This window comes from Hypanus sabinus, chromosome 6 (genome assembly GCF_030144855.1).
Source record: "Hypanus sabinus isolate sHypSab1 chromosome 6, sHypSab1.hap1, whole genome shotgun sequence".
Classification (NCBI taxonomy): Eukaryota; Metazoa; Chordata; class Chondrichthyes; order Myliobatiformes; family Dasyatidae; genus Hypanus; species Hypanus sabinus.
The window spans coordinates 30,405,634-30,431,241 of NC_082711.1; the positions used below are offsets into that span (position 1 = coordinate 30,405,634).

The window sequence follows — 25,608 nt, forward strand, 5'->3', positions numbered from 1 at the left end:
AGATGTACAAGATGATGAGAGGCATTGATCGTGTGGATAGTCAGAGGCTTTTTTCCCAGGGCTGAAATGATTACCACAAGAGGACACAGGGTTAAGGTGCTGTGAAGTAGGTACAGAGAAGATGTCAGGGTTAAGTTTTTTACTCAGTGGTGAGTGCGTGGAATGGGCTGCCGGCAACAGTGGTGGAGGCGGATATGATAGGATCTTTTAAGAGGCTTTCAGATAGGTACATGGAGCAGAGTAAAATAGAGGACTATAGGTAAGCCTAGTAATTTCAAAGGTATGGATGTGTTTGGCACAACTTTGTGGGCCAAAGGGCCTGTATTGTGCTGTAGGTTTTCTGTGTTTCTAAGGATAAGTCAGGGTGATTAGTTTTGGATTGGCATTGCATTGGGCATGATGAGTTAAGTGGCCTCATACAAGCTTAATTTCCTTATTGGAAAGGAAGGAAAATCGCCCCATTACACTTGTCATTTTTTTTAAACTCTTGTTTGGAGGGACAAAATTAGAGGGAAGGTAATTGCTAACAATATATGGGATACAAGGACTGAAAGCTGAGGGGATGAACAGTAGTTGTGCTACCAGGATCTAATGAAAACTATTGATCCTTAATCAATTAAACAGTGGAATTGCTAATGATTAAATGCAATTTCTCTGTAGCAAAAAAATGAGAGTGTTGTGATAGCACTGGCATTCTGGAATAGGTGTAGAGGAGCAATGTCACTCAATGGCCACTGTATTAGGTACACTGTACACTTTGTTAAAGCAGATATCTAATCAGCTAATCATATGGCAGCAATCGCATAAAAGCATTCAGACATGGTCAAGAAGTTCAGGTTGAGGGTGCAGGAAATAGGAATCTTCGAGTGTGGTCGTCAGAAGAGCTGCTTGGTGGGGATGTGATTGAGAGTTGTTTGGCAAGATTGGAGGTTGAGGGGAAGGGAGAGATGCAGTTATTGAAAGAGACCCTGTTGGCTGGTTTGAAGTGGTCGCCAAGGTGGGAGTGGAGGAGAGAACACTACTCTGGTCATTGCTGCTGGTCTTGGCTGGCAAGGAAATGCAGGACATCCTCTTGGTTCAGCGTTACTTCAAAGTGCGATAAGTTCTTGGAGACACCTGGATTCAGTTTTATGTTTGTGTTTTCCTAATATATCATCCAATCTAGTTGGTGGTGTTAATGCACCCTTTAAGTTGGACTGCCAACCACAATTAAAAGACACAAGAGAAGGTTTAGTTGTTGTTCAGACCAAACGTCAGAATTGGGAAGAGATGTGATTGATCCAAGTGACTTTGACCATAGAATGTTTGTTGGTGGTAGATGGTACGGTTTGAACATCTCAGAAACGGCTGATCTGGGATTTTCATGAACAACAATCTTTAGAGTTTACAGCAAATAGTGCAAAACAAAAATCCATTGAGCTGCAGTTCTGTGGGCAAAATTAAAATTGCCTTGTTAATGAGAGAGGTCAGAGGAGAATGGCCAGGCTGGTTCAAGCTGACAAGAAAGCAACAATAACTCAAATAACCATGCTTTACAACAGTGGTGTGCAGAAAATCATGAACATACACTCAGCGGCCACTTTATTAGGTAAGGAGGTACCTAGTAAAGGGGCCATTGAATGTATTTTCCTTTCTTGGCTTTGAGACAATCTTTATTTATTGGTGTGAATTAAAACTAGCCACTATTGTTTAATGTATGATATATTGGGCATACAGTTCCAAATGTATATACTTTTTTGATTTGCTATATTAATAAGTCCAATTTTTCTAAGTTCAGGGGTAATATGTTCTTTTTGAGTGATTTTTATTGCTTTGAAATTTGCTGTTTTAACTTCTGATATTGGGAAATTATCCATCTTTTTTGTACCGATTCCCTTGACTGTATTTAAAACTGTTAAGAAAAAGTTGATTATTGATGTGGAAATGGTGCACTTAACAATTTGCATTAAGCAGAATCAACATTTGTGAGAGGAAATTCGCTGACAAAACTTTTAAAGCGTTTGAAGATGTAATTAGTGGGGTAGATGGAGGATTGAGTATATTGGATTTTCAGTAGAATTTTGATAGTGTCACAAGTGAATATTGAACAAGATTAGGACTAGCAGCTGAGTAATGCGTTAGTGAGCATTGGTAATGAAGAAAAAGCAGTGGGTGTAAATTGGTCTTTTTTGGATTGGCTAATGAAGTACTGCACTGATCAGGGTTGCGACTCAGCTGTTTCCAGCCTAATATATGAACCAATCATAAAATAATGCGTGTAAAATGCTGCAGATGTTGGAAAACTAAGATAAAAGAATGCTGGAGAAGCACAGGCAGCATCTATGGAGAGGAAAAATTAATTTTTAGGGTGCTTGATCTTGTATCAGAAAGTGTTTCAGAATATAAACCAAGAGGGGAAGTGCGATGTGAAGAGAATGAAATTAAGGCTACTATTTAAAATTTAAGGTATTTTTTAAGGTATTTTAAGGTATTTAAAATTTTGAGAGGGATAGATAGAGTTGACGTGAACAGGCTGTTTCCATTGAGAGTAGGGGAGATTCAAACTAGAGGACATGATTTGAGAGTTAGGGGGCAGAAGTTTAAGGGAAACACGAGGGGGTATTTCTTTACTCAAAGAGTGATAGCTGTGTGGAATGAGCTTCCTGTAGAAGTAGTAGAGGCCAGTTCAGTTGTGTCATTTAAGGTAAAATTGGATAGGTATATGGACAGGAAAGGAGTGGAGGATTATGGGCTGAGTGCGGGTAGGTGGGACTAGGTGAGATTAAGGGTTCGGCACGGACTAGGAGGGCCAAGATGGCCTGTTTCCGTGCTGTGATTGTTATATGGTTATATGGTTATTTCTGCAGTGGATGGTGTGGATTTATACACAGATACACATTGGCAAGAAGAATGAATAACACTTTTTTTTAAGTAAATGGATTTTGTTTTAAAGAAGGATTTGAGAGGTAGAGAAATATGTTGGTTCATGGCATCCATGTTGACGATCTATGCCGATCCCATTTGCCACAATTGGGACTGAATCCCTTGATACCTCACTATTTAAGTGTCTCTCTAAATACCTTTGCCATCACCTTCTAGTTATCTATCAAGAATCGTTCCCCTTCATCCCTTTTAACACTCCTACCACTTGCCTTAAACCTAACTTTGGGAAGACAAGTGCTTTTTACAATGAAGAAATTGAAAGTGTGTTGTAAAAGCATGCAAGCCCTTGCTGAGGCGGAACCTGCAAGTGGATGGTGTTTATTTTCTCACTTGTGACATGAAATTTGTTTTGTAGTGGCAATAGTGTTAAGACTTATAATTGCACTAAATTACAAAACTAGTGCAAAATAAAGGAATGATAATATGGTGTTCATAGACCATTCTGCTGGCAGAGGGGAAGAAACAATTTCTGATTCTGAGTAAGGGTTTTGAGGCTCCTGTATCACCTCTCTGATTTATGAGAAGAGGACTTCTTTTGTATGGTGATGGATGCTGTCTTCCTGAGGATGTCCTCAATGGTGAGGAGTGTTGTGCCCATGATGAAGCGGAGTCTATAAATCTCTAGCTTCACGTGCTGTGCTTTAGAGCTTCCATGCATGGATAGGATGCTCTCCACTGTTTATTGACAGATTTGCAAAAACCTCTTCAGGCTCCTAATGAAGTAGAGCCACTGGTGAGTCATCTTTGTGATTGTGCTAATGTGTTGGGCCCAGGACGGGTCTGCTAAGATGTTGATACCCCTGAATTTAAAGCTGCTCACCCTTTTCACTGCTGAACTCTCCATTAGGATTGCTGTGTGTTCTCCTGACTTGCTCTTCCTGAAGTCCATATTCATTTCCTTGACTTAGCTGACGCTGAGTGCGAGATTGTTGTTGCAGCACAACTCAGCCAGCTAATCTGTCTCACTCGAGTGTGCCATTTTGTCACCATCTGAGGTTTTATAAATGCCCTTTGACCTGTGTTTGGTCAGAAGTGTATAGAGTTTAGAGCATTGGGCTAAGAATGCATCCTTGTGGTGTGCTTGTGTTGTCAGGAGATGTTATCACCGAGGATCGAGGTATAGAGGCCCAGGTTTTGAAGTTTGTTAATTGGGTTGGTACTGAATGCTGAGTTGCAGATAAACAGCAAACTGATGTAATCTTGGTGATTGCATAGGTGCTCCAAAGTAGGGTGGAGAAACAGTGAGATTGCCCACTGTAGATTTGTGGTGATGGGAGTATTTGCTGGAAGTATAGTTCCTTGCCTAAGCAAGTGTTAATTCTAGCCATGATCTATCTCTCAAAGGGCTTCATAATAACTGGGATTGCAAAGCAGTGTGGGATTAAAAATGTCCTTGAACACTCCAGCCAGTTGGTAGGCATAGGTTTTCAATACCCAGTCAGGTACACCATCAGGGACTGACTTTTGTATCCCCTCCAATCTCTATTTTCTTTGAACCCTACCTCCTTTTCCCTCCCAACCCCCGCCCCCCCAAATCATACAGTTGTATTACACAGAATTTTGTGTGTGTGTGTGTGTGTTTTCTCAGTTCTCTTCATGACTTTGTAAACCTCCCATGTCACCCCTTTGGTCTCCTATGGTCTAGCAGGAAATATCCAGCCCTTCCTTGTAACTCAAACACTCCAGTCTCAGTAATATCCTCAGATTTTTGCACTCTTCTGAAGACAGGGTGACTAGAACTGTATGTAGTTCTGTAAAAGTGGCCTTGTGCAACTATAGCATGAGACGCCATCTCCTGTATTCAGTATCCTGACCGATAAAGGCAAGCACTAATTCATGCCACTTCCAATGTGTGGCTAATTTTATGGAATGATACCTTGGAGCAATTTTGTCTTCTTCAGTAACCCCAATATTAATTCCTCTATCACCAGTGATTGTTCTTCCACTTCCATCGACTGAGCTTTAGAATTACCACTTCTCTACCTCTATTCACTTTTATGGTTTACCTTTAAACTTGATCAGAGGTAGGTTTTGGGTATCTGCCCTAACCTTCTGGTGTTTAATAATGCAACACCTGGAGAACTGTGGAATATTTTGTTTCATTTGAGTTGCTGTTTCTTGTTAGCTGGGCTTTCCTGTAGACCCGAAACATAAGGGTGCTGGCTGTCCTTGGATAATGAATTTTTACAGGGATCCATGTAGATTTTGGCCAAGAGTCTGAAAATATGCTAACATTGCTCTCGGTCATCATTACCTCCACAGTGTTGCAATGAATAGCATTAAATGCACACAGGACTGACTTTTTTTTAAAAAAAAGACTAACTAGAAGAGAGAAGAATCCTTTTCTGCCAGTTGTAGGACTGAATGTTTGTATGTCAGACTTTTGAATTTGTTATGATAGATCCTTTGTATGGAGGCATGTTTATAAGTTGGGTGTTCGTAACTCGGGGGTGGCATGGGAATAGTGATATGGAAAAATTGGTAGTGTTCCAGTACCAACCAGTTATTCTAAAGGTAACCCAATAGCTATGTTATGAGCAATACTTTTCCACTCAAGTTGCAATTAAAAATTATATGCAGGAATTAAATTTGCCAGCTTTTGTGAAGTCTATATAAAGCCCTTAATGTTATGGGGCAATATCTTCATGCATGTCCAAACTTTGGATTGTTTTCCTTTCAAATTACTTGCCATGACTTCCACAATTTTTAAGGGAATTTAAATTTAAGACAGCTCTTCTTTTTCAAAAACCTCCTCAAATCCACCCTCCGCCACCTCCAGTTTAAATTCCATGCGGAATATTTTGGAGGACCAAGAACCAAGAGGTATAATGAAAAGAAAAGCCATCCGCAATCATAATCTTCACTTTATTAGCCTTCTGCAACTGAATAAATGAGCAGGGTTTTAGCTCAGTGCCACTACTCTTGACTAACCCTGTTGTTTTTATTCTTTTGATGCAGCTCACTGACTAGATAAGACCATGGCTCGTCTAACAAAACGGAGGCTGTCAGACTCTCAAGTGGTCCAGCGGCTCTGGAATGCTATTGAAGTCATCCGAAATCAGAAACAAATTGCAAATTTGGACAGGATAACAAAGTATGTCTTTAATTTTTTTTTGTTTTGAAAGTAGTTCCTGGAAAGTTTGAATTACAAAAAGAAAGGTGACAAGGCTGAAATCTTTAATGCTCTCTCCACTACCTTTTGTTTGCTGCATTCTAACTGCGGAATTCAGCAAGATCATGACATCTACCTATGTCAACCCACTTTAAGATATTGAATTGATAATGCTTCTGCCTTCTTGGAAGCCTTTATAATGAGCTTTCCTAACTTGTTGTTGCAATCACCATATTGACTTCATTAGTAAGGTGGTTTGCCTCTTAAGTCTCCACCCTTTGTACCATGTGTACCTGTTCTCTTGGACTCATTTTCTAACCTGTCAGTCTTGACCTTGGCACCTAATCTAGGAATTGTGCCTTACCTCCGACTTTTTTTTTACTGCGTCATTGACTCTATGCACTTAAATGTAGATGAATTTACAGAGCATTTTCCAGTGAGAACTCTCTCCAAATGCTGAAGAGTTCAGAAGTATATTGTAGCCAACTATAGTAAACTAGGGTAGGGTAAATGGGTAGTTCTCACCAGGTTAGGCAGTTGATTTGAAAGGTCAATAAGAAAACTGCAAAAAGAATAAGAATATTGATGTCTAAAGTCAAGAAACACACAGAGAAGAATCCAACATGTTTGCAATTTCTGGCCTGCAATTTTGGTCATGAATAGTGAAGTAGTTCTATACTGAAAACACCGGTTGAATGCAAACACAGTGAATCTCTAATCCAATAGCATTAAAACAATTTGGAAACTATTTTGCCAGGACTGATATTTAATGACCAATAACATCAATGTTGGTTAATTTTTAGTTCTCCGATAGCTGACAACTGTATAGATTACTGTAATATTATAATAGATTACTTCGCAAAATGTAATTGTACGCCTACAAAACTCCACAGTTGATCTTCTTTTGCCCAAATCCAAAAAAAAAACCGTGTGCAATTTCACAAAATAATGGAAAGGAAATAACTTCAGCCTGCTGCTATCAGAAACAAAGCCATAATTTATTACTACAAAATTCTGGTCTGTCTTGCATCACGTGTTTGTTTTTTTCAATCCTTTGCTGACCAGGAGTGCAAATCCATATTGTATAACATATACGGATGACATATTTGAATATTTGTACCTCTGGCTTCAAAAACTCAGTATCTTTCAATTAAGAGTTTCAAAGACTTGCTTGCTGGACTCAACGCCTCGTCATCGCTTAGATATTCAATGTACTTTACCATGCCCAACGAATGGCAAAGGCAGCGTTTTGCTGGATCGATTTACTAATTAAGTTGTATTGCAACAAACTCTTGAAGTACTAGAATGAAGGTGATATTTGGTGGGGGAGGGGGGTTGGAGTGCAGTTTGGTAGGAGGAAACAAGTTGTTTCTGTGTGGTGTTTTCTGCACCCCTGAACATCCCACAAGTGCCCTTTAATCAGTGGGAAACTTTGATGTGTCGTCCCCATTATATAGGAAATGTAGTGACATACCCACCTATAGCAAGTCTTCTACTTTAGGGCTTGGTGGTGGGGGGGGGGGGAAGATAATATCTGTAAGGATATAACTTTCCAAAATAATACAGTAGTATATTTACACCGATCTAGAGAGCTTAGTTTAAAAGTCTAGAAAAACAATTGCTCCATTATGTAACATCCTCTGAATACAGCATTGGTGAATTAAGTTTAAATTGAAATCTACTGTCTTATGAATTCCAAGGTGGCTATTCCCTGATAATAAGCAAATCCTTTACACTCTCAAAAACTTTAATATTTTTTCTTAGTTATGCATAAATTTATGAAATTAAGCACTCCATATACTTTAAACAGCTCTCAATTTATATTACCACCTTAAGTTCAATGTAAGGACAGCTCAGAATTTCCCTCTAAATTCTATATTGCCCTTTCTCATTTGATATTGTATTTTAGACAAGATCACCACACATACAACTGACAGAGAAGGCCTTCTGTGCTAATCTAATCATGGTACACATGTTGCAATTTCCTTTCCCGTATCTCACTTTGTTGGAAAAAAATCAATAAGCTAAATCTATTTTTAGAAGTTAGCTAATAGAAGTAGTAGTAAGAAATACAAAAGCCTTTCTATGGTAGGGTGGAGACTACAGGAAGGGGGTGCAAAAGGCTGCATTTCTAGTCTTTAAAATACAGGTACAAAAATAACACAAGTAGAAGTGACATAAGGAGCATCCATAAAATTGTCACACATAATGGGGCTGGCATTTAATGTATTGTAATACATTACAATACATTGCCAGTTACTTGTTTTAAGTATCTGTAAAACTAAAAGGTTTAAAAATTGTTCAAGGCAAGCTAGAGTTTAGATAATTTGGATCCAGCAATAGGGTAAGTGGGCAAAAACAGGGTATTTTGGTTTTTGTTTTAATTATAATAAAAGGCCATAAGCTAGAAAGCATTCAGAGAACTGAGTTATATACTACATAAAAATACAGTCATAAAATTTATGAAAAATTGCTGTATTGAGAAGTAAGGAGTAATTCACAGAACAGGTTAATGTTGTTAGTAATGGATCTAATATATAGTTCAGATCTCATTTTTTAGAATTATTTTAGATACAGCACGGAACAATCCCTTCTGGCCCACTGAGCCTAGCAACCCACCAGTTTTTAACCCTGGTATAATCACAGGACTATTTACCAACTAACCTGTATGTCTTTGGACTGTGGGAAGAAACTGGAACACCTGGAGGAAACTTGTGCACACATGAAAAGAACATGTAAACCTTCTTACAGAGGGGATCGGAGTTGAAGTCAGAAGCCTTGAGCTATAATAGAGTTGTGCTAACCATTGTACAATCATGGTGATTAAACTGATTCACTTGAATTTCTGTACTGAGATCAATCTGAGCAATCAGTGAATAAGTACTGAAGAAGGAATAGTGCAGTTCTTAGGAGGAGGTATGTTAGATTGCTTCTGATTTGCTAGAGAGTGTCTTGGAGTACAACAAATGTGAATTTAGGCTAATGATGGGAAGGAAAGACCAGCTGTCTTGGGAATGAAAAGCTAGAGATGGAAAAGATGCCATTTTGAATTGAGATTTTTGTTAACAAACTTAAATTGCAATGTCATATATTGGGAGCATTCAATAAATGTTCCATATGAACAGTTCATAGCATTTTTTTGCCATACTGTAAGTCTAAATAAGCATAATTTAGGTGCATCAATTGATATGCCAATTAGAATATCCATTACCAGCTTCTGATACCATTTTATTTGACTAGAAGGACAGTTTGGTAAGTAGTGCCTCGAAGGAACCAGCATCTCAATGTACCATATTATTTTTTGCTTTATGCTATCTCTAATCTGTGGTAAGGTACCCAATTGTGGAAACAATTCTTTATTTTCACTACTGACAAAAAAATTGTGTTAATATTAATACTTTCCTCTAGTTACTATCTGTATTTGATGCACTTTGTCCTGTGTTGGAAATTGTTAATTACTACTTTGGATGTTTGACAGTGACTTTAGTTCAATTTTATTGTCATTCAACCATGTACGTGTATACTGACAAATGAAACAACATTCCTCTGGACTGAGGTGCACAGCGCGGTACATACAACTCACACACACCACATGAAGTAATATTGCCTCAAATAAATTAAATAATAAAATATTCCGGAAGACTGACATTTAGTATACGGCGCATTTATGATGCAGGTTAATTTTTTTCCTAAAGTATAATATTGTGCTCTTAGTGCATGGCAGAGTAGAAAATTTTAAGCATATTAGCATAGACCTTTTGAGTCCAAGGCAAAGTATGGTCCAAATACGTGCCCGTTCCTACTGAAGCACTCCTCTTATTTTCCCAGAGCCCTTATTTTTTCTTAAGTGTATGCAGTTCCATTTACAACCTGTTTTGAATTTATATGCAAGAATGCTGGAAACAGAATTAATGTTTTCCTTGTATCTCTTGTTTCTCTAGCAGGATTAGTTTTTAATCTGTGCCCCTGGTCTTTGGGCCTTCTACTGATGTGGAATAGCTGATAAACTGTATATCTATCTATTCAAAACCAAGTATCCTCTCAACCTCACTGAGAACGTCCCCAGCTTCATTAGCGTAAACATAAAGCTGGACTCTGTTATTCCTGCAGCCATTTCAGCAAGTATTTTCAGTTTCCTCTTCAGAATCTTTTCATCCATAAGTATTGTGATCAGAATTATTTGCAATATTCCATTTACAAGCTTACTGGTGAATTCTGCAGGCTCTGTGATACAACCTATAACAGCATGAATCCCAGGATCTTGCATTCAACCTGCATTTTCAATATCCCCACCACTTGTAAAGAATAATACATGTACATGTAGGGATCTCTGTTCCTGCATGCCCTGTAGATCTGTATTTGTTAGCCTTTTTCTTGCATTCTTTTGGCAAATTGTCCTATTAAATTTGATCTGCCATTTGTCGTCCATTTAGCAAGCTTGTCAATGTCTGCTTGAAGTTTTCCTTTACTGTGCTGTGTCATCTAAATTTGGAAATTTTACCCTGCACATCCAGATCCAAGTCATCAAAAATATATCAAAATAGCAGCACTAGCCACTCAGACACTGATACCAATGATTCTGTAGTCCGAGTCAACATATAGTAGTACTATTGCTCTGCTTCCTGCCATTCAGCTAATTTCTTATTTCTGTTACTGCTGACTGCATAATTCTATGGGCCTCAGTTTTATAAAACCACCTTTTTTTGGTGGGACATCAAATCCCACCTGAAAAATCATATTAATACAGCATAAAATTAAACCATTCAGCCCACTGAGCCCATGCTGACCATCAGTAATCCCATTTTATTTTCCCAATATTCTCATCATCTCCCCAGATTCTACCACTCACCTACCACACAACGCACAGTGTATAGTGGTCAGTTTACTTAGCAAACCCACACATCTTTGAGATTGTGAGGAAGCTAGAGCCTGTGTGGTATGTCATTACTCTTGTCATCTAGCCAGACTGATGTAAACAATTCCATGTTAAACTGTTAGGCACAAGATGGCATTAGCTTGTAAAGCAATTCAACTCTTAATTCCTGTGAGCAACACACACAAAATGCTGATGGAACGCAGCAGGTCAGGCAGCATCTGTAGGGAGAAGCACTGTCATTTTCGTGCCGAGACCCTTTGTCAGGACTAACTGAAAGGAAAGATAGTAAGTTTGCTTACTATCTTTCCTTTCAAGTAGTCCTGACGAAGGGTCTCGGTCGGAAATGTCGACAGCGCTTCTCCCTATAGATGCTGCCTGGCCTGCTGCGTTCCACCAGCATTTTGTGTGTGTTGCTTGAATTTCCAGCACCTGCAGATTTCCTCGTGTTTGCCTTAATTACTGTGATATTGCATTCTAGGCACTCTGGTATCTTAAATACCAGTATACTCACATTAACATTATTTGAAGTCTTGGGTATTTCCTACAAAAATGTCCAAATTTGCATTCTACATATTTGACAGCCATTTTAAAGCTGCAGGGGGTTGGAGGGGTATGGACAAAAAGTGGAGGTGGAATGTTAAAATCAAGATTGGATCAGTTGTGATCTTATCAAATGCTACAGCAGACTTGAGGGTCCAATTGACATTGTCCTGCTCCTGTTTCTTAAGAAATTATTATTGTAATTCAGATTCATAAATTAAATCATTCCATTACTCATAGCAAACGTTGCAAACTCTGTATTGCTGGGTGATGTAAACCTTCAGTGTTATCAGATTCTTGATGGCTTGCCTTTAATACTTTATTGAAACTTAGTGTAAAATGAGAAGATTGTCATGCTGTGCTTTGTTTTTATGTATCATAACATCCTAGAGCACTTTAGCCTTTGAATTATTGCTCACATTCAGTTGGAGTTATGTATATAACTGCCACATGTTTTTTTTGAACCAATGCACTTCAAAAAGCAATTGAGTGTATAAACAAGTTATTTTTGGTAATAGTTGAAGGAGCAATATTGGTCAGTGACTAATTCTCGTATTTTCTGTCAAATACCTTTGAGTCCTCTATTTATCTCGTCTAGCATTTCTGGCTGTTTCTCGATCTACTGGCATATGATCATAAATGAGGAGAGTCAAGTGGTATGGCGATAATGCTGGAAAATGGTGCTTGAGATACTAAGTGATAAAGTAGACTTGGTGCCAAATGGCCTACTTCTCACTCTTGAGTTCCTTGTGTTCTAAGCAGGAATGTAGATGAAAAGATAATGTACAAATTATAGCAGAAAATTACTTGTGGATGAGCAGGTCATTTATTTTTTTCTATTTATAAGTATATATTCTGATGCAGCAAAACTTATTCTTAAAACTTTGCAACAAACTTGTGTCTGTCTTTGAGACCCATTCACAAAGAGATCATGACTATTTCAGCAACTTCTCCTTCCATTGCCCCTATAAAATATAGTGTGGAGAAGTATAGTGATGAATCTTCATGGGGGGGAAAAACACAATTTAATTTATAACATTTCAGAGAGTTTGCATCAGACAGTCCTGAGACGTGCAGTTCTTTGAAGTAATTGTTTTTAGTAGGCCACTGGCTATAATAAAACCAAATGTGCTGATTTGGATTCAATGCCAGCTGATATATTTGTAAGCTCAGTGTTGATGACTAAAGGTAGCTGTCTCATGACAGTGACCTGAGAATAAGGTAATCCACAAAGAGAATACTTTTTTCCTCCTTGTGCCCAAGGTGCTTGAGTTGCAATGTTCCAGGTCATAGCTTCTAGGTACACCTAGTGGCAGTGATCTGGGACATAGTGCCTGATAAGGTGATGTAAGCATGGTCAGCAGTGGCTAAATATGAAAGGAAATTTCAGTGAGTGAGTAGGTGTTGATGGGATGAAGTGTGAGAAGCAATACATTGTGATTTATTGCATTGCTGTCTTTAAGACCAAAAGACATGATTGATTTTTTTTTTAGTATTGGCAAAAGTGCATGATACTGATCCGTGGAAGACTTGGCTTACTGCAGAAATCTGAAATAACCAAATTCTCGGAATTTTCTGCCCAGTTAGAGATAACATGATGCTCTAATTATTAGCCACCCATCAGTTAGTCCTTTTCATGTAGCATTAACTCTGTTTCCTGTTCTGTTTAAGATGGCCCGCTTGAGAATTTCAAACACATGGCCTGCATGCTTTGCAGTCCTTGAACTTTTGCTTATGTGATCAAAACAACTGGAAAATTGTACAGATAAGGCAATCAAATGAGGCAATGTGAACAGTGCACCTATAACCATTACCGGAGACTTATTGAAGTTTTGAATTTGTTATTGATGGAATCTATGATGCATTGCCACTTTGAAATGATTTTCATTTTTTTTCCTTTACAAATAAACATTTAAAAATTATTTGTTAACAATTACACTATTTAAGTGAGTGCGATGTGCACATTAGGTGAGCTTCACTCATTATTAAATGAATTTTATTGTATGTCACAATACTGCATGGACTCCTAAATGCCTTTTGTGTTTCGAGAGTAGTTGAGCTTCAAGGTTGTATGCTTTTTTGGATTAGATTTCTGCATTCTCCTCTCATATTTGTGCAAGTATTATCAATGACTTGTATTGAATTGTCTCCTATTTCACAATAAAATTTAACTTTTTTGAGTTGTATACAATTTTGACAAATTCTGGTCCTCTATCTGTACTTGTTGTTTTAACATCGCTGTATTATGACTTTGGAAATTGACAACAGAATGTACAGTGGTGCTAGAAACTTTAGTATTTTCTCTGTTTCTGCATAAATTTGATCTAAAATGTGATCAGATCATCACAACTCCTAAAAGTAGAGATCCCAATTAAATAACAAAAACATATTTATTGAGAAAAATGATCCAATATTACATGTATTTGTTGGAAAAAGTGTGTGAACCTTTGCTTTTAGTAACTGGTGTGACCCCTTTAAAACATAGAATAGTACAGCACATTACAGGCCCTTCGGCCCACAATGTTGTGCTGACCCTCAAACCCTGCCTCCCATATAACCCCCCACCTTAAATTCCTCCATATACCTGCCTAGTAGTATTTTAAATTTCACTAGTGTATCTGCCTCCACCACTGATTCAACCAGTGCATTCCACGCACCAACCACTCTCTGAGTGAAAAACCTTCCTCTAATATCCCCCTTGAACTTCCCTCCCCTTACCTTAAAGCCATGTACTGAGCAGTGGTGCCCTGGGGAAGAAGCGCTGGCTGTCCACTCTTGTCTATTCCTCTTAATATCTTGTACACCTCTATCATGTCTCCTCTGATCCTCCTTCTCTCCAAAGATTAAAGCCCTAGCTCCCTTAATCTCTGATCATAATCCATACTCTCTAAACCAGGCAGCATCCTGGTAAATCTCCTCTGTACCCTTTCCAATGCTTCCACATCCTTCCTATAGTGAGGCGACCAGAACTGGACACAGTACTCCAAGTGTGGCCTAACCAGAGTTTTATAGAGCTGCATCATTCCATCGTACAGCAATAACTTCAGCCAAACGTTTCAGTAACTGATGTCCTGTGCATCAGCTTGCAGGAATTTTAGGCCATTCCTCCTTATAAAACTGCTTCAACTCTGGGATGTTGGTGGGCATCCTTGTATGAACTGCTTGCTTCAGGTCCTTCCACAACACTTCTGTAGGATTAAGGTCAGGACTTTAACTCTTTTGTTCCAAAATGTGAGATTTCTCATGCTTTAACCATTCTTTGGTAAATTGATTTGTATGTTTAGGGTTGTTTGTCTTGTTGCATGACCAGCTTTCTCTTGAGCTTCAGTTCATGGATTGATGCCCTGACAATTTCCTGTAGAATTTGCTGGTACCATTCAGAATTCTTAGTTCCATCAATGATGGCAAGCTGTCCTGGTCCCAAGGCAGCAAAGCAGGCCCAAACCACAACAATGCCACCACCATATTTCACAGATGGGATGAGGTTCTTGTGCTGTGTTTGCTTTTCACCAAAAATAACACTTCTCATTTAAGCCAAAAAGTTCTATTTTGGATTCATCGGTCCACAGAACATATTTCCAGTAGTCTTCTGACTTATCCACCTTGTCTTTAGAAAACTTTAGACTGGCAGCAATGTTCTTCTGTACAATGTTCTTCTTAGAAATTGCTATAATGACTTCTTCAAATAGAACTGCTGTCTCCAGATATCATAAGTATTAAATGCAAGTTCAGCCTCCAGTTTTCTCCACATTTTCATTCATATTCCAATCTGGAATGGCGATAACTACAGGTGTTTGGGTAGTTTCCATCATTTTCATTAGTGGAGGGTCATGAAGTGATGAGTTGGGAATCTTAAGTCACATATGTTCTCAATTTCCTTTTAGTACTTTTTCCCTTGGGAGGCTAAAAGTGCTTTCAGAGCCTATTGAGCTGAACAGTAATCCCTTTGATCTGGCTTTTATTGTGCCCATATTCTTGTATCCATAATCATTGACCTTATTTTTCCATGACCAAAAAATGGCTCTATTTTGAGTGAGACAGCAAATTCTGACTTTCTGTATGTATTCTCAAAAATGAATTCTACTTGTATTGTCAGATGATTTGTTCTATATCTTCCCATTACCTTTAAGTAATCTAGTTCTCAAGTTCTGTGCAATCATTTCTGTTTTCATAACAATCAATTCTTCAAAGGGCAATTTCTCACTTTACCCTAATTTTATTTAGACAGCCAAAAATGGTTCCTTAAGTATGAAAAAGTAAAAATGTAAAAGTGGGTAGGAAAGCAAGCTGTGCAGAGAACTGTAGGGTTTTATTTATTGATTGAGATACAATGCAGAATAGACCCTTCTGGCCCTTTAAGCTGTGCTGCCCAGCAACTCCCGATTTAATCCTAGCCTAATCACGGAACAATTTACAATGACAAATTAACCTACCAAATTAATCCCTGGACTATGAGAGGAAACCCACGCAGGATGTTGCAAGATTAATTGGATTAAGATTTCGTAAATGGAATATAATGTGTGAATTATATTGCTATCAGGTGGCAATTGCTTAACAACTGCTCGTTACTCTATTAGCCCAAATGTGGATAATAGAAATGAAATCCAGATGTGAAATGCAAGTAGTCATTATTGACATCAAGGTAGTATTGGATTAAGTATGATATCAGTGAGTCCTAGCTCAACTGATGAAGATGGGAATTTGGGGATAGGGTGAGTAGGGTTGAAATCTAATGAAGGTGGTTGTTCTAGTTGGTGATCAGTTATTTCAGCTTCAGGTCATCTCTGCAGGAGTTTCTTGGGTAGTGTCAAAGACCCAACCATCTTCAGCTCTTTCATTGATTACCTTTAATTATAAGATCAAGAATAGGGATGTTTATTGATTGCAGAATGTTCAGCCTTATCCATTACTTCTCAGATAACAAAGCAGTGAACGTCCCAATTCTGCCAGGCCTGGGCTGATAGAAATATGTTGCCAGGCGATGACAACATCCAACAAGGGAAAAGTCCAGCTATCATTGTATGACTTAAATGGCATTAACTTGGTTAAATCCTTGAGGTTACCAATGACCAGAAACTGAACTGACTACCATAAACACAATGTGGCTACAACGACAGATCAGAGGCTAGGAATCCTACAATGAGTAATTCACTTAAAAACTCTACAAAGTCTGCCCACCATCTTAAAGTCTTCATTCAGGAATTTGATGCAGTGAAGTTGAACTCATGAAATATTGTCCACGTCTACAATGCTCAAGAATGTCAGCACCATACAGGATATAGAAATGTACTGGATAGACACCCCTTCCACCATTTGTTCAACTACTGGTGTCCCATAGCAGCAGTTTGTACCATATGCAGAATGCACTCATTAGACAGCACCTTCTTAAACCCATGACCTTTATTAGCTAGGAGGATAAGAGTGGCAAGAGCATAGGAACATCATGGCCTGAAAGTTGTATGCCATCCTGACTTGAAAATATATTGCCGTTCCTTTACTGTTGCTGGGCCAGAATCCTGGACCTCTCCATAACAGCACTGTGGGTAAGAAAATGCTTTGAGAGATTGGTCATGACTAGAATTGACTCCTGCCCAAGCTAGGCCCTGGATGTGCTGCAATTCACCTACTGCCACAATAGGTTTACTCAAACCTAATCTCATTGGTTTATCACTCTGTTTCTGAGCACCTAGACAAAAGCAAAATGTATGTCAAGCTGCAGTTTAGCAATTACAGTTTGACATGCAACACTATCATCCTCTCAGTATTCATCTTTGGCTTTGTAATCCTGGGCCTCCATTCCTCCCTTGGTAACTGGATCCTTGACTTCTTCATTGGTCACCACAGTCAGTGTGAATTGGTGATGTCACTAAAGACCTACAAATTTCTATAGATCTCTGATGAAGAGCATTCTAATTGGTCGTTTCCTAGCCTGGTATGTACACTCCAGTGCACAGGATTGTAAGAGGCTGTAAAGGGTTGTAAACTCAGTCAAATCCATGAGCTCAACCCACTCCACAACTAAGGACCTCTTCAAAATGCAGTACTTCAAAGGTGGTGGCCATCAGTGAGGACCTTCACCATCTGGGATATGCCACCTTTGGTATTACCAGGGAGGAGGTACAAGAGTTTGAAAGCTTACAACCAAAGATTCAGAAATAACTTCTCCCCTCTACCATCAGATATATGAACAATCCATGAAAACTACCTGTATTATTCCTTTTTTGAATGCCCTATTTATTTTAAAACTTGTGTTATGCCTTTTGCTTTATGCCTGCTATGGAACAACACATTTCATGTCATTTAATTCTGTGAGAAATAAATCTGATTCGGATTCTACCTTGGACTGGAGTGGTTCAAGATGGCAGCTTACCATTCCCTTCTGGAATACCATGGGGTTCATGTTCAGGAATACCATAGGGTTGAGGGATGGTGCAAGATGCAGATGCTCGCTATTTTAAAAACAATGCAGAGCTGTGAGATGTTGAGGAATGTGTGTATTCTAACATGTTTTAATGATGAACATGCAAGCAATCAAAGTAATTTGGAAAAACTGATAGAACTTGAGAGTAACTAAATACACAAAATTATGAAGGTTATCTTTCATTTGTAAAGAGCATTGTTGAGAACACATCTGGAGTGCAGTGTAGAATATTAATCATCTTTTTAGCAGTTCAGTGTTCATTAAAACCCTATTGTCTTATTAAGTAAGTTGGGCTGACTACCCTTTTATCCACAGTAGTTTAGAAGATTGGGAGGAGACTGGGTTGAAAGAAGATTATATTCCTGTACCACTTTATGTACATACAATCAATGTATATAAGCTATCTTATGTTTATAGTTTTTATTATTCTTTTGTGTTTCATTGGATCTGGAGTAACAATTTCATTGTTCTTATGTACTGGAAATGACATTAAGCAATCTTGAATCTTCTCCACATGGTGAATATGGAGAGGTTATTTTCTCATGAAAAATCTAGTTTTCAGGGTCATGTTTCAAACAAGGGGCAGCCTAAAGGTGGTTGAGACAATATTTTCCCCTCTAATTTTAAGTCCGATTTTTAAGGTAGAGGAAGTTGGGTGCGAAAGATTGCTGCAAGTAAGAGGGAATGTGCGTTTGGGACCAGGTTCTTATTAAGTTGTGGAATATGTCAGGGATTGAGTGTCTTAAGGGAATGTGCTGCCACAAGGCACATTGTTGTAATGAATTCATCTGTATGAATGGTATACCAGAAGTTTTTTACTGTCTGTGATAAAATTATTTATTTGATTTAGTTAATACTTGTATTGACATGCTTTTATATTGACTTTATATTAATATACCCTATTGACTTTCACTTAAATTTCCAACAAATAATCTATTAATAAGCTTCCCAGGGAAGTACCATCAGTCCTTTCACTTCACACTATTAAGAAGGAGCTTCATTGTGTAATACCCTGGAATCCCAAAGTATGTTTGTGACAAAGATGTACTTTGTGAAGTTATTTGCATATAGAAGGAAACAGTGGCTAACTTCCTTGAAAGAAGCACAATAAATCTTGGTGATATTGGTGGAGATTGGTATTGATCTTTGTGATATGTAAGAAGGCAATCCTTAAGCTTGAATTGAGAGTGCTTACATCAATGCAGTGGTATTTTTAATGCCCCAGTGCTAATATTTTGCTCAAGTCTATGTAGAGGGCCTGGATGCTATGTTCTTTTTATTCAAAATAGACTGAGTAAAATTTTAGCAAAAAAATCATTCTGCATAAGCTTTAAAAAGCTGAAATGGGTTACTTTATGTAATACAGGTTTCCCCCACTATCCAAAAGTAGAGCGATCCTATGAAACCTTTCGTAAGCCGAAATGGCGTAAAGCGAAGAAACAGATACTATTACTTTATATGGGAAAATTTTTTGAGCGTTCCCAGACCCAAAAAATAACCTACCAAATAGCGCACAAACCTAAAATAACAGTAACATATAGTAAAAGCAGGAATGATATGATAAATACAGTGTATATAAAGTAGAAATAATGTATGTGTAGTGTAGTTTCACTTACCAGAATCGGGAAGATTTGGCCAAAAATCAACTTCAAGAAAAAAAATCGGCATGTGCACGCACGCGCATGTCACGCATGCACACACACCTGTCCACGCAAGGCTTCACATTCATGGTAGTCTTTCTCGGAGTGATCACAAGTTTAAAGCAGGAGCCTCTTTTCATAAAAGCGAAAATCCTCCGGATTTCTTTCAGCTAGCGAAAACAAGTACTAATGTAAGTCTTTCGTAAAAGTGAAGTGGCGTAAAGTGAACTTTAGTAAAGCGGGGACACCTGTAGTGATGTTCAGTTATATAAATATCTCACTGTACATTTAAGTAGTGTATGCCAGTTACTGTTGCTATTGCAAGAAGCTCCAATAATGCTGGTCCAGCATCTGATTCCATCATTAGTCAGGAATGTTAACCAGGGGTTCAGACTGCAAGCAGGATGTGCAGCTGTGATCCGGGGGCCAGGCTGTGCTGGGGTGCAGCCAGAACCTGGGGGCCAGTATGTGCTGGGTATGCAGAAAGGTAAATAGGTTATAGCTGGGGCCAGGACCTGGAGCACTTGTATATTTACCACTCACTAAACTCAACAGTTCACAGGTAAATTTAGTTATTTTAAATGTTACTTCTACTAATATTCAAAATTATCATTATTAAAATGAAATAGTGGTGTGCTTGAATATTAAAATCTGGAACATCTCTGCTAATAGATTTTCAATTTAAAGCAACTGCACTAAAACAGTCTAGCACAAAGTCTCATGGGTGCTGAATTGAAGTCTTACTGTAGGTGGTTCAAATTTTCATCTTTGTGTAAGCCCACTAACTCTTGAGAAATGTATTCCAGTTCAAGCGACTGATTCTATGATTAATTGTTGCAGCAGTATTATAACAGTACTAATTACAGTAATTGAGGGGAAAATAGAAGCAATTAATTATATTGTTTAATATTGAGATTTGCAAATCGACTAAACTATAATTAGAGCTCTGGAAATCTTTCTTTGGTATGCAGTTTGCTCATGTGTATATTTGCTACACTGCAATTTCAAGAATCAGACAGAAAACTGAAAGATTACAATCACAGAGTAAAAGCTGAATTTCTTTAAGAGCACTGTTCCCTCTAAACTGCATGGGTATGCGGCCGCACAGTAGCTGAAATGCTGCCATGCAGCTGGAATAAAAACAGACAAGAAAACGTTTACAAGATGTGGAAGATTTTCTTGTATTTCATTATACCCTTCAATTAATAAACTGAAAAGTTTTTTTTTCCAGTTTCATTTTAAATATTTATGGTATGCCTATGACAACACTAAAGTCCCCCTAGTTTTCAGGCTGTGTATATATTTTTAAAAAATTCTTTCTCAGAGCAATAGTTGGTCTGCGCACCTGTATTTAAAAATAAATAAATTGAGGGGAAGTTGGTTAAAAGACATAAAATTTAAAATTTTTCTCTTTGGGCAACACTCCACTTTAACAGTGATTGATTATGGCCGTCTTTGTGGTTTCTCCAATAGGTTTATGTCTCGCCTTCACAGTATGCATCCAAAGGACGCCAATCGACAGTTAGGTCTCGCAGTAAAAGATGGCCTGATTGTGGAAACATTGACTGTGGGCTGTAAGGGTTCAAAGGCAGGCATCGAACAGGAAGGATATTGGCTACCTGGAGATGAGATTGTAAGCATTATTATTATCTGGCATTGGCCACTTCTGTTCAGAGTGCCTTTATAGAAGCTGAAAAGAATTTATCTATCAAGATAAAGAACAGAGTTGCCCGCAAGGATGTAAAATCAATGTTAAAGAAAGTAAAGCTGCACTATATTACAGTATAATCATGATTTTTAACAGTCCTCTTGGAGGAATGTGATTTAAGAAACAATGATCTGATGTAGAATGAACAAAAACAAGAAATTGTTCTGAATGTTTACTTAGACTGTGCCTACTCTCTTTAGGTCATCTGAAGTGCATCATCCTGTGCAGTCGTATGTGATTTTACAACCCAAGTAAGCCTGCAAGATTGGTCACTAGTGCTGTAGGCACATCCTTGTAAACTAGCTGTTTTCAGTGTTCAAGACAACTTCTATAATACTTCTATAATCATGCAATCAATGATGATTTAGGAAAATTGGGCTAAATTTATTTAATCAAATAAAAGAATTTGTGCTTTATAAATACCTTAATGGTGTTTTTAAAAATATGTTTTTGCAGAAACATTTCTTGTAGTATACTGCAGCTTTCAGTATTATGTAACTGCTGTTCATTTGTTTCCAAATAAGTAGTTTGGCACTATTACAGCCTAAAAATTGCAAGTCATATATCAGTGTCTTTTGTTGGCTTTTAGCTTTAAAACAAAATAATACGGAAAAAACCATAAAATCCATGATAATCTTGTTTATTGCCATTAGTTCCAGGGAGCTGATGATAACCAATTTTCCATAATGGGCAACTCCTGCCAAGCAAGTTTAGCTACAGAGCTTTAAAGAAACTGCCAGCCAAGTTGATGCAGTTCAGTCTAACTGTCAATACTAAATGTTTAATTATTAAAGGTGAAACCAAGTAGAATTTTTCTTTTGCATAGTGTTTTCTGAAAATAACATTGTGTTAAATATTGAGATATAAATTTGGAACGAATAATTATAAATTATATGAGCTACTAACATAGTTTCTGGCACTGGCTAAAAATATCTGCTTAGTATATGGTTTTAAGTTTAAATTTAATTTTCTTCCAGCAGTCTAGCTTTAAAAATTAATGTAAATCAATGTCTTTCACAAGAATCAAAGGGTAGGCAAATGTCTTGAATGCAAGATGCTTTGAGGATAAGACTGCGCTGAGGGTGATGAACTTGATCATAAATATTTTTAAGCAGTTCTAGTCTATTAATGTGTTTTGCGTTGTAGCAAAATAAATTTTTAAATTGTAGAATACTGATTACTATATTAGATTAAAAAAATTCTTTCCTCTTAATATTTGCTCAGTTGAAGCTTGGATTTTGAGGTCCTCAGAGTCAGAGTAGTGTAGCACAGAAACTGGCTTTTTAACTCAATTTGTTCAGGCCGACCAGGTTACCTACCTAAGCTAATCTAAACTACTTGTACTTGTGTGTGTTTGGTCCCTATCTGCCTAAGCCTTTCCATGTACCCCCAAGTGTTTTTAAACACTGTGATTGTACAAGTTTCTGCCACTTCCTCTGGCAGCTCATGCTGTAGAGCTATCACCCTCTGGAGGAGGATAAGTTGCCCCTTGGGAACCCTCAAGACAATAAATTAACCATCATTTTGTAAACCTCTGCGCGATTACCCTTCAGCTTCCGTTGCTCCGGTGAAAATAGTCCAAGCTTATGAAATCTTGTCTAGAAGCATCTTTGTGAATAATTTTTGCACCCTTTTTAGCTTATTCAAATTACTTCTGCAGCATAGCAATCAGTGCTGCGTGCAAGTGCATTGCCAACATCTTGAAAAATTGCAACAAGATTGTTCAGCTTCTGTATTCAGTGCCCTGAGCAATGAAGGCAGGTGTACCATATGCCACCTTCTAACTCAGTTGACAATTTCAGGAATGATGTACTTATGGAAAAGAGAGACCAGGAGGTACAGTATTCCCCTGGGCCTTGCCATTCACTGTGTATGACCGGCCCTCATTTAACTTTCCAAAATGCATCATTTTCCACTTACCTGCTTCCTTTGCTTAGTTGAGCGAGATCCTGTTGTAACCTTAGCTGCCTTCACTGTCCCTTGCACCATCAATTTTGGTAGCCTCAGCAAACTGATAATTATGTCACCTACACTCTTATCTAATTCTCAACCCTGTGACATACCACTTGTCACAAGACTCCTATCTGGGAAAAAAGAACCCTCCATTACTACTTGAGATTCCTTCTGATGGATTCCTTATCTGATGCTCTGTAGAGTTTAGGAATTGGTTCCTATTTGTTCACTGCCTATTATTATCACTAGTATTAGCATACATATGATACGCTGCTTTCATCAGCTATTTCTCTTTCCTGCTGTATCCAGGAACCTGTGGGAGATGTGTTCCAGTATTTCTGCTTCCTGGATAAAAATGTGTGATATTTGTCAAAATGCTTCATTAATATCAGGAAAGACTACAGAAATATAAAATTGTGCCTCCATTAAGCTAGTCACCTTAAAATTTTCTTGTTTGCTGTGAACCTTTTGGGAACATGTAAAATTAAAACTGGTTATACAGCTGTTCAAATTGATGTCTTTTGGAAGCCAGTGAGCAAATTTTACACTGGTCAACAGAGGAGAATGGCTGATTAGTACTGTTAACATTTTTCTCATTTTAAAAAGCTATAAAAAAACAACCCCCTGCTAATTCTAAATTTTGAAATGAAAGCAAAACATGTGAGAATTCCTAACTGGATCAGGCACTTTTTTTCTTGGCTATTTGTGGCCTAGATATACAATTGGATTTTAACATGGATGTCTCCATGATAAAAGATTTAATCTATATGCCAATTAATTTTTGCTGCACTTGGAAAAAACATGAGAGAAATTAGAAATCTTAATACATAATCATTCTAGTTTCATATTTGTAATAATGGCCCCAGTAAAGTTTAAGCGGTTAAGTATACTCCACACTGAGGAATTGAATTGTCATTTTAGTGTTAAAGTAATTTTAGAGACTGTTTGCAAAATGACTTGAATTCCATTGTTGCAACTGTTACAAATCTTCACAACTAGTATTCATAATTTTTTTAATCTCCCTCTGACTTCCTTCCTTCCTTCTCTCCATGTGTCTCTGCTCACTTAGAAGTTTATTTGTATTGGATGTGTTTTGGTTTACTCTAAATTAAATGACCTTTCTATTGCAGGACTGGAATGCCGAAAATCATGATTGGTATTGTATGGAGTGTCACATGGCTGGAGAGGTCCTGACTTGTGATTCCTGCTTCCGTGTGTATCACCCAAAATGTCTACCTGATGAATTCCGGCCGCAAGATAGCAGTTCACATTGGCAGTGCCAAGTGTGTAGGGTGAGTACAGCAGTTTATAATATAGGAAGCTTTAATTTTGACTGATCTTTTCTTCCTGAATTTTCATGACGTTTGTGCAAATATAAAAACAATTTGGAGTCAATTATATTTAATAGCCTGTAAACATAATCAATTCTGCATTAGTGACTTGCATTGTATGGAGTTTATAAAGTGAGAACTACGCCTAGAGAATGTTTAGGACAAGTAGTTAAGGTTAATGGGATGGGATGCAAACCCATTTTCAGTTTTTTATTTTCAGAATGCTTAATACAATGCTGATATAACCAGAGATGCTTATTATCTAGAGAGCTGGAATGATAATTGTGTGAATTTCTTGAATGCCTATTGCAATTTTGAAAATGGGTGTAATTTATCTCAGCAAGAAATTTTATTTCGGCACTTCATACATTTGAATTAGTTGCCGTTGTCTTCCATTGGTGCCAGCGTTAGATTGTTTTGTTAACTGAACTGCAAGGAAGTCCTCAAGGAAAGATTTGTGAATGCTATAGGGGGAAGTTTAAACTAGCAGGGGTTAGGCATAGGAAGGTAACATTGATTTGGGACAGGTGCAGTGGGTAGGTACAAAAAAGGTTGGCTGAGGTTCCTTTTGCCAAAAAGGGAAGTCTGGGGTCTATGGGCATTTACAACGCAGGTGTATGAATTCACAAAGCAAGGCTGATGATCTGCAGGGTGTTATTAATCTCATGGAATTTCAATATTGTGAATATTGACAATAACAGAGGTGAGTTTATATTTTTTTAAAAGTCAAGAAAGGTGTTAAATATTTCTGGATACAAAGTAGTCTGGAAATCTGTGGTGATGGTGGGGGGGGTGTGGGGAGTGTAGGAGAAGAAGCTGCAGTAACAGTGTAAACTAAAGGGAATATTACAGTGCAGAAGAGGCAATTCCTTGGAGTAATCAAGGGTATACTCTTAAGTTCAGAGCTTAAACAGTAGATATTGTTAATCCACAAATTAGTTTATACTTTGCCAACATTTTATTTGGAAATGACAAAATTATGCAAAAATCCAGAGTAGTGATATGGAAAGGCTTTAACAATATAAAGGTAGAATAAAATACCAGAAATTAGAAGAGCAAGTATGTGAGGATATTGCAGATAGCTGGCAGATCAATAGGAAGGGAG

At 37.8% G+C, this 25,608-nt stretch overlaps 1 protein-coding gene across 4 annotated transcripts in view; it reads left to right on the forward strand.

Moving 5' to 3' along the window:
- Positions 1–25,608, forward strand: part of zmynd11 (zinc finger, MYND-type containing 11) — a 174,152-nt gene that overhangs the window by 72,393 nt on the left and 76,151 nt on the right. For 2 of the 4 annotated variants that reach the window (XM_059971896.1, XM_059971895.1), the window contains exons 2-4: positions 5,881–6,016; positions 20,985–21,144; positions 24,303–24,464. In XM_059971896.1, the coding sequence (XP_059827879.1) occupies positions 5,901–6,016; positions 20,985–21,144; positions 24,303–24,464 (438 nt within the window). In that variant the 5' untranslated portion in view covers positions 5,881–5,900. Of the gene's footprint in view, positions 1–5,880; positions 6,017–20,984; positions 21,145–21,451; positions 21,471–24,302; positions 24,465–25,608 lie in introns of those variants that run through there. The other 2 variants (XM_059971897.1, XM_059971898.1) reach the window with 2 other exon arrangements.